The following is a 10,003-nucleotide window of genomic DNA, read 5'->3' as shown; positions in this document are numbered from 1 at the left end:
GAGAGAGAGAGAGAAAGAAAGAAAGAGAGAGAGAAAAATATTGATGCCTCACTTTATTGACTATCATGGTCTGGCAATTGAACCCATAATATCTCTGAAGTATGCCTGTATCATAGTGGGGATATCTTCTAAAAAATACCTCCTTACCATTTTAAAGACTAACGATTAGAACTAAGAAGAACCTTACCCATAAAATGGTATTTTCAGTTACCTCAAAGGCATGCAAAACCTGAAAAGTAAATAAGAAAGATCACAGAAGAATTGATAGCTTTGAATTATAATGTAGGAAAATAATATTGACTATACCATGGGCTTCCAGAAATTAACAAATCTCTCTCAGAAGTGTTATCAGAATGCTCTTTAGAAGCAAAAATGTCTAGACTTCAACTCAAGTGCTTTGGTCACATTATCAGGAGGTATCGGGTCCTGGAGAAGGACATCATGCTGAGTAAAATAGAGGATCAGTGAAAAATAGGACAACTCTCAATAAAATTGGTTGACACTGAGGTTGCAACAAAGGGATCAACCATAGGAAGGCCTTTGAGAATAACACGGGACCTTACAGTGTTTAATTACCTTGTATTTGTGTTGGCTATTAATCAGCATTGACTCCATGGCATCTAAGAACAACAGCAATTAACTGTTCCAGTATACCCCATTCCTGTCCCTGTGCACCTATTCTGCTTTCTTTCACCTTCCTGTTTAAATCAACTACAGGAAGAACACCTTATCTCAGGTGCTGATAATATCTTTTAACCAGAAGGAGATTCCTGCCCCCCCCCCATAACTTTGAACTGTGGTACTGAAAAAGAGTATTGAATGTACCATGGACTGCCAGGAGAACAAACCAGTTCAGCCTAGAGAGGGTGAAACCAGACTGCTTCTTGGAGGCAAGGATTCTGAGGCTTCGTCTGACATTCTCTGAGCATGTTGCAGGCAGGAACCAGTTTTTGGAGAGGGATGTAATGCTTGGAATAGTAGAGGAAGCAGTGCAAGAGAATAAGACTCTTGATGAGATGGATTAACTCAGTAACTGAGGTAATGAGGATAGCTGTGTCAGATAGAGCAAGTTTCAGGATTGTTGTACATAGGGTCGCTATGAGTCACAAGCAACTCAACAGCACATAACAACGACAGTGTGGCTAGATGGTTATTTTTCTATCGTTGGGGAAAAATAGATGGTGTTATAAACAGTAATGGTAGGATACTTTCTTGGAATCATTTAGTTTTTTTCTTAATTGTAAAGATGAGAACAGTTATAAAGCCTTTCTAAATGTTAACCAGTATTTGGGCCAAAATTAGAGCCCAGATTCTTGGATTATTGACTTCATGTTTTTGTCAAATCAGTATCCTTATCCTCAAGTCTCATAGTTAGTAAAATTAACAGACCAAGACTCCTCATTAGTTTTAAAACCAATGTCAGAAGAGCAGGACGGTGTGGGGACAGCCATATCTGACCTTGACCAACTTCACAAAGGGGAACTGTCCCTATTAACAGCATCAAAAACACAAAACCCATTCTCATGAGATCAGATATGTCTTCCTTGGTCCTTACCTCTTTCTACTTACTCAATACAAATATTGCTGCTTTATTGGGTCCAAAATCCAAAGTGATAGCTCACAGACCACACAGAATCATATTGGGAAAGTTAAAGAGATTATTGTCCAGATTTATAACTGGATACAGTCACTAAGCCAGGACAGCTTCTGAAATGTGCCCACAGACACCTCAGTCTTAAGTTACCACAGTTTTAAGTCAGTGTTACAAAGTTCTCAGCCCTGCCAACAATTACGGCTCTACTCACTCCCATCCTCCTCTTCAATCCTCCAGTTGTCCAACAAACTTGGGCAAAGGCTCTTAGCTCTGGTTCCATGGAGAGTAACAGTCCCAAGGGCAGCTCCATCTTGTGTCTGGTCCTCTGCTCCAGTCATGGCTGCTTCTGTGATAGGTATAATTAGCACAAGAATTTCTAGACCAGAAGCAAGTGCTACAGTTTCTTGCTTTTTCTTTGCTGGCAGGGTACTTTGTTGGAGTTTTTTCCCCCCTGCTATTGGATCCATTCAACATAATGTCAAGGATAGCCAATCCGCTTGTGGATTGGTGAGACTATCCAATCCCTTTGTGGATAGGCTGCCATACATAGTCTGTTCATATTTTCCCACCCATCCATATGGCAAAGTCAAATTCAATGGCTGGGAAAGCCATTTTGAACAATAAACTCCACAACCAGTCTTCCCTCCTACCCTCATTACCTTTAACCTCTGATTTAAGAGAATTTATCAATGCATATCAAAATTTGCACTGATAGATGTGAGCATGATAGAGGATTGGGCAGAGTTTCATTCTGTTGTACATTGGGTTGTTATACGTCATACCTGAGTCAGTGACACTTAACAGCAACAACAACAACAGTATGACAACTTCAGGTTCTGTGCATGGCCATTAAAATGCACACACTCTAACACATCAAGATGAGGTATTGTTATCTCATGTTAGGATGAGAATGTTGATCAGAGGTGCTAACAACTAGTCAGAATTCAAATACAACCCCACACTCTATTTCCTTGTCCCATGCAATGTTTTTGGCTCACCCTCCTCTTTGTTTATCATTATCCTCACCCCACTCTCAAAGCAGAAAGTCTGCCCTCAAGTCTAATTTGTGGAAATGATTCCTGTTGAAATGTATCTAACCTCAGACCCAGAGATTAGTCTACATCTGACTCCGGAGGCGAGAGCTCAGAGTGGTGGCAGCCTCTGGTCTGGCTTTGTTTTCTCTTGTTCTTTTATTAGCTGCCTAATTGGCAGCCCAATTAATCTGTTCATCTGTGAAAGAGGATGGATCACAATGAACTACTACTCCATTTCCAGAAGTCATTCTCTATGGCAGCATCAGCATGGTCAGGCCCTGAGTGCGGGCTGGCTCCTTGATGGAGGGCCACCCTGGGAGCTGGGGTCAATTAGTGGACAGATTAAGCAATTATTAGCCCCTAACAAGGGGGCCTGGCATCATTACCCTGCCTGTTTACTGGCCAACTGTGGCTTTAATATGAAGAGAAACAAATAAATTAGGGCATCTGGTCTACTGCTTTGTCTGACGAGAAGCAAATGATGTCCAACTGGCTTTCAACTGCCAGCGGATCCTCTGGACTAATGAAAAGCCCGAGATGTTCCTCATTGGTCATGGCCACTCTGGAATATGCTCTGGAGAGATTTTTCACTTCAAGAGCTAAGCTCCTACTGCGGAGCACATGAATTGCTCTTAGCTACCCTGCTGCCTTCCTCTTATCTCTGTCAAAACATACCTTCCAGGGTCCTGCTCAGTCAACAGCTTCCTTATTTTTTTAAATTATTTTACTAGTTTATTTACAAAACTTTAATACATTTTTTGTCACACCAGATTCTTCCAATTTCTCTCACCCTCCTGCCATCAAATTGTGTAACTCCATGATTAATCCATCTCTCTCCCTGCACATCCTCATCCCTCTGCTTCCACCCTCCCCCTGCCCCTGATCTTTATACTCATTCTACAATAATGGTTTTATACAATATTTGTCCTTGTGGGACTGAGTTAGTTTACTCAGCATAATCCTCTTCAATCCCTCCCAAGTTAGGTAGTAATTTACAGAATCATTGCTCCTACGTGCCGGGTAGTATTCCATTGTGTAAATGTACCATAATTTCTCATCTGTTCATTTGTGGTTGGACATCTGGTTTGTTTTCATGTTCTTGCGATGGTGAATAATGCTGGTATGAAATTAGGTGCACAAGTCTCTATTTGTGTCTCAGTTCTCATTTTCTCAAGGTATATTCCAGCTGGGTCACATGGAATTTCAATGTTCAGCTTTTTGAGGAAGCACGAAACTGCCTTCCCAAATGGTTGTACCATTGTACAATCTCACCAATAATGTATAAGAGTTCCTTTCTTGCCACATATTTTTCACCATTTATTACTTATTGTCCTGTTAAACATGGCCACTAGTACTGGAATGAGATGGTATCTCATTGTGGTTTTGATTTGCACTTCTCTCTCTTATTACCAAGGATTTTGAGTATTTCTTCATGTGTCTGTTTCTCATTCGAATACCTTCCTCTGTGAAAATTTTTTCCATGTCTTTTGCCCATTTTGTAATTGGGTTTTTTTCTTCTTTTCTTGTAGAGGCCCAGGTGTATTCTGTAAACTTTGGTTATATGACTCTTATCTGAGATGGTATTCTGTAGGTTTTCTTTTTACTCTGTTGGAGAAAGTTTTTGATACACACATGGATTTAGAAGGTCCCATTTATCAATTTTATCCTCAGGAAATTATCAAATTTATTTGGGGAAGCAAGAGACCCCAAATAAGCAAAATACTTCAGAGAAACAAAAATGAGGTGTGAGGCATAGCACTTCCTGACCTCAAAAGTTACAACATAGCAGTAGTAACCAAAACAGCATGGCATTGGTACAATGACAGGCACATAGACCAATGGAACAGAATTGAGAACCCAGAAATAGACCCAGCTATATGGTCAACTGATATCCAACAAGAAAATCAAAGCAATCAACTGGGGAAATGATACCCTCTTCAAAAAATGGTGCTGCCAAAACTAACTTCCACATGCAGAAAGCTGAAAACAGTATCCACATCTCACACCATACACAAAAATAAACTCAAGGTGGATCAGAGACCTGGGAGGAAAGCCCAAACCCATAAAGTTAATAAGAGGCAAACTGGGATTAAGCTTAGAATTAGAAACACTAATCCAAGTTTTATAGAGACTGTCAATACAGCTTTTTAATTTTTGAAACTTTTATTAATTTCTCAAGCCTTATGAAATTTAGAAGCATTTTGTATTTTCCTATCACTTTCTGGCATTGCAATCATTCCATGTAACTCCAAAGTTCTGTTTTGCCCATTTTTTCCAAGTCTCTAGTGAAGAAATTTCAAGTGTCCTGGAGATTATTCAGGAAGCAGGGCTTTATGAGGAGGAAAGTGGCATCAAGACTGGAGGAAGACTCATCAACAACCTATGTCATGCAGATGACACAATCTTGCTTGCTGAAACTGAAGACGACTTGAAGTGCTTGCTGGAGAAGATCAAGGACTGTTGTCTTCAGTATGGATTGAATCTCAACATCAAGAAGACAAAGATTCTCATCACTGGGCCATTTGGCAGCACCATGATAGATGGAAAAGAGATTGAGGTTGTTAACAGTTACAGTTTGCTCGGTTCCACAATCAACACTCTTGGTTCCAGCAGTCAGGAAATGACAAGACGAGTTACACTGGGGAAATTTGCTATCAGTGATCTCTCCAGAGTACTGAAAAACAAGATGCCATTGTAGAGACTAAGATGTGCCTAATCCAATTACTTGCAATTACTTGTTATGCATCAGAGAGCTGGATAATGACTAAGATTGACAGAATTGATGCCTTTGAATTGTGGTGCTGGAGAAGAGTCTTCAACGTACCATGAAATCAAATATGTTTGTCTTGGAGAGGGTGAAAATAAGTTTCTCCTTGGAGGCTAGGATTTTGAAGCTCTGTCTCACGTATTTTGGCCATGAGGTCAGGAGAGACTGGTTCTTGGATAAGGACATTATGCTGCTTGGAAAGGTGGAGAGACGGCACAGGAGAGGAAGACCACGGATGAGATGGATTGATGCAGTGAGTGGGGGAAGAGATAAGAGTTGTTTGTTATCTCACACTCTTCCTTGTAGAGGGCATCAAGGAGAGAGATATATGGTCAAGTATGTATTTTTGAAACAGTATTCTGGCTCCTGTGCGAAGGCATGTTGAAATGTGGTTGCTGTCAACCAGGTCAATCCTGTATTGGAAAAGGTGCCTGGATTAGGAGGGATTTTAAAGGAGAATGTTTGATAAATTCACAGAAGGAAGAATTAACTGGATTTAGAGACCAGTTGGCTGTGGGAGAAGGGTCAGAGGAAATTTCAACTCATTTAATTTTGGTGGCTTTTGTTATCGGTGCAAGTGAAAGCATGGGTGGCAAAAGGCCCCAGAGTGTGGGAACAGATTCTCAAAGCAAAGAAAATTGGTCACATTTTTCTTTTCTCTTCTCTCTTTTTTGGTGTGCCTTTCTGCATCATGAGTATTTAGGTCTCATAAGGCCTTTTAGATGCTGTGATCACCAGCTCTAGTGTCAGCATCTAGCCAGAAGTGGGCCCATTGGAGAGCATTTCCAACAAATGCTTTCTCCATGCTCCCCCATGGTGTTCAATATTTTATGTCTTGAACTGTCTCTTAGAAACAGAGATTTATTTGAAAATTATCTCCAGTTAAGAGATGTGACTTGTTGGAGCTCTTACTGTGTGTCAAAGTGAGAACAATGTGTTCCCTTATTCTTAAAACACTTTAAGGTTAACATGGATGTTTCTTTTTCACTAGGTATCATCGACTTCCTTGTAAGCCAGCACCCAATTGCCCGTGTCCTGCGGGAATACCTGGTCTTCAAGATTGCTCCAATGCTCAACCCTGATGGAGTCTACTTGGGCAATTACAGGTGAGGAGTTGGGGAGAATGCTTTGAATCTGGTAGTTACAGAATCTGGCAGTGAGATGGAAAACACATAAATAAGCATCATACTTGTGAGGAAGAGACTACCCTCAAGTTCATTACAGAAAATTTCAGCTTGACTTTTGTGAATGTAGCTAGTGAGCCTGGACTATTTTGCACACTATCAGCTAAGGTCACTGAATAGAATTTTCAGGAGAGCTCACTGGACCAGTACACAGAAGACCTAACAACAGGGTGAGTATCTACTTTTCATAATTTAGGTAATTCACTTTTTCTTTCATTTGCTTCGTTTCTCTTGCTTATCCTCAATTCCTTACCTAGAATTTGTAAACGTCAAGAGAGTAGGGATGAATGTGCTTTGTTATAATGGCTATTGTTTTATATTTGCATTTCTTCTTGGATACTGATAATGATGTAGAATACCATTCTATATCATCTAAATAGCATTTCTCTTTGGTGTGGATAACCCGGCTAGCCCCACACCTATGTATGCATTCATATCTTGAACTTTCTTTGTCTTTGTTAGGTCCATGAGTATAGTTGAAATTTTCAACCTACCAACCAAATGACTTATTGACAAAAGGAAAGTTTAATAATTTCTTTGAAATGGTATTATTGCTCAATTAATGATAAATATACAAAATATACAAAATAGACAAGAGCAAATGGGTAGCAAATCCCATATAATAAGGCTCAAAAGTTGGGAAGGGGCATAGGAGAAGAATAAATGGAACTGAATGAAAAGGGAGAAAGAGAGAAAAGTACTGTAAAATTTTAGGGATTGCAGTCAAGATATATGATTTACTGTGTGGGAAACAAATGTGCTTTAACTGAAAAAAAACTTTATCTGAAAACTCAAAAGTTAAAATGTTAAAAAAAAATTGTATTATTACTCCTATTTTACAATTGAGGCAACCTAACTTGCCAAAAGTTACACACCCAGTGAACAGTGAGCTGTCCTGCTCCACCACATAAGTTACATAGCTTCAGAGCTGACCAGGTCCATGAATTTCAGGATAACATGGAAACATATCAGCTTGGCAGGTAAGACTCTTTATTACCAGGTACCAGGAGTCTGTTCTGCCTTACTTCCCATCCCTCCCTGCTCACCTTCTCCTCTTTGAACTCTTGCTGTACTCACTTACTATAAATTCTTGTATTCCCAGACATGTCTACTGGTCTGTGCTGTCTCACTCTCACACCTTCACACACATTGTCTTGTGCACAGTACATCCTCATCCCTTCTTTATCTCACTAACTTATCATCAGAATTCTGTTCATGTTCCTTTTGTTTTTCTGGAAAAAAAATTTTCAAGTGTGGAATTTATTACTCCATTACCTGAGTTCCTACAGACCTGGTTATTGAACAAGTCTTATTCCATTGTGTAGACCCCCTAGGTCTATGGAGGGCAGAGACAAGAGCCTCCTTGATCTTTGTGCCCTTGTGCTGAGCAGCAGGGATCAACACATAGAAAAGGCTCAAAACATGTTTAATGAATATACGTGAATCAAAGATCACTCTACTGGTGAAGAAATAAAGGTCCGAAGATGAGATGAGCCAATGTCAGTAGCCTATGAATTTTCTAACTAGAATTTTCTAGATTTTCTGACACTCAATCAGACTCATTTTTACAGAGAGTTGGTCCACTACTTCTGAAGAGCACAGCAGACAATTGGATCCAGGCTTGTTTCCTGGCCTTCAGGTATCAATTGGAGAAAGCACACGGGACAAGTGAAGCCTTAATTAAACACAGTTTTGTTTCCTCTCTTAATTGGCAGAAGTGATGGTTTTATTAACATTTTCAGGCTTCATGGCTATCTGCAGGCAGAGAGCTGTGCCTTTCCATCTTCCCTGGACAGAATGAGCCTGTAGTGCTAATAATGATGAAGATACTATTTAATTTATGATAGCACTTGTTTAATTATAAAAAACAATAGTGGACAGACAGGACGGAAGTCAATACTTCCCACTCACACACTTATTTATGCCATCATTTACTGTTTATGGAGGATGAAGTTGAAAAAGCTCTGTGACCTTGGCCAAAAAGTTTTCCCTTTCTGGATCTCAGATGGCCAACAAGGAGGGGAGGAAGGACTGCACGCGTTCTACATGTATACAAGTTACCGATTTTGTGACTTGAGGAAGTTCATCACAAGATCTGTCCAGCCCACAGACAAATTCTAATACTGAAATTTCAATGCCAGCATTTGCCTAGTGAGAGTATGTGATTCTCATTATCAGAGTTGGGGGGGGGGAAGTCCCATAACCGCAGGCGTTACTGTGGTTTCTAAAACAAAAAGTAGCAATCAAAAAAACCTATCAATTATGAATATTCACTACTAAATCTTTGGCTAATATGAATAAAATAATAAAGACTCAAAATTGAAAGCTTCAAGATGCTTTAGAGATCTTCTAGGTCAGTGTCTCTCAGGTATACACAACTCTCCACACTAGTACTTCCCGTGATTTGGTGGAACTTGCTGAGACATTGGGGGTCTGGTGGCTCAGTGATAGCTGTGCTAACCCTCCCAAAGACGCAGAGTCTGAATCCACCAGCTTCTGTGCAGGAGGAAGATGGGCAGTGTCCTGTGCACTTGACAGCCTCTGAAAACCTCTGGAGGGCCAGTTGTGAGTAATTTCTGACTTGAAGGCTCACAACAACAACAAACAGCAACAAAGACACTTTTGAGGGAAAGAGTTTGCAGGACAATAAGTGTAGAGAACTTAGAGTTTTGCAAAGATAAATGTATTTTGTTACAACAGGATTCCTCCAAGCTTAGGGAGCTCTGATAACCTAGTTGTAAAAAGGTATACTGTAATCCAAAGACATGCGTTTTTAATCTACCAGCTTCTCCCTTGGAAAAGGATGGGCAGCCTCCTCCCATACACTTAACTGTCTCTGAAAAATAAGAAAATTCTACTCAAAGTACCTTAAAATAAAGAGGAAGGATTAAGATGAATAGAGAAGGGAGAGGTGAAGGTGTAGCAATGACAACGGAACACATACATCTTGGAATTCTACTTAAGAATGTAGCCAGACCCTGCAAGAATTTGAAAAAAATCTATAAAATGGTGGGAAGTCAGGTGATTCTCAGATCTCATGCTCTCTGGCTTTTAATTTCTAAACATCTCCTTCAGGGTTCACGGTGTCTTAAAACTCAGAGAAGTTAACAGGAAAGAAGCAGGTGAACGTTCAGATCTGAGTCCAAGCACAGCTCCATTTCACCACTGACTCTATGAACTGGCCTGTTCACAGAGTCACCACACATTCTATTAGAGACCTTAGAGATTGGCTTGTGCTCAAGGCATTCAACTGAATTGGGTCAGCAGATCCAAATCAATTCACTGTTGTTGTTGTTGTTGTTGTTATGTGCTGTCGAGTCGTTTGCAACTCATAGCGACCCTATGAACAACAGCCCTAAACCCAGCTCTAACCTGCGCCAACCGCACTGCCTCTGACACACCCATCCCGATTACCCCAGTCACC

At 40.3% G+C, this 10,003-nt stretch overlaps 1 protein-coding gene across 1 annotated transcript in view; it reads left to right on the top strand.

The window, feature by feature from the left end:
• Positions 1-10,003, top strand: part of AGBL4 (ATP/GTP binding protein-like 4) — a 1,996,071-nt gene that overhangs the window by 1,734,883 nt on the left and 251,185 nt on the right. Inside the window, exon 8 of the mRNA XM_006879803.1 lies at positions 6,387-6,501. Within this exon, the coding sequence (XP_006879865.1) occupies positions 6,387-6,501 (115 nt within the window). The remainder of the gene's footprint in view (positions 1-6,386; positions 6,502-10,003) is intronic.

The sequence above is a fragment of the Elephantulus edwardii genome, unplaced genomic scaffold (genome assembly GCF_000299155.1).
Source record: "Elephantulus edwardii isolate Elephantulus edwardi_28Jun2011 unplaced genomic scaffold, EleEdw1.0 scaffold00005, whole genome shotgun sequence".
In the NCBI taxonomy this organism is placed as follows: Eukaryota; Metazoa; Chordata; class Mammalia; order Macroscelidea; family Macroscelididae; genus Elephantulus; species Elephantulus edwardii.
The sequence above is the reverse complement of the archived record's forward strand: the minus strand, read 5'-3'. Positions and strand labels throughout refer to the sequence as shown.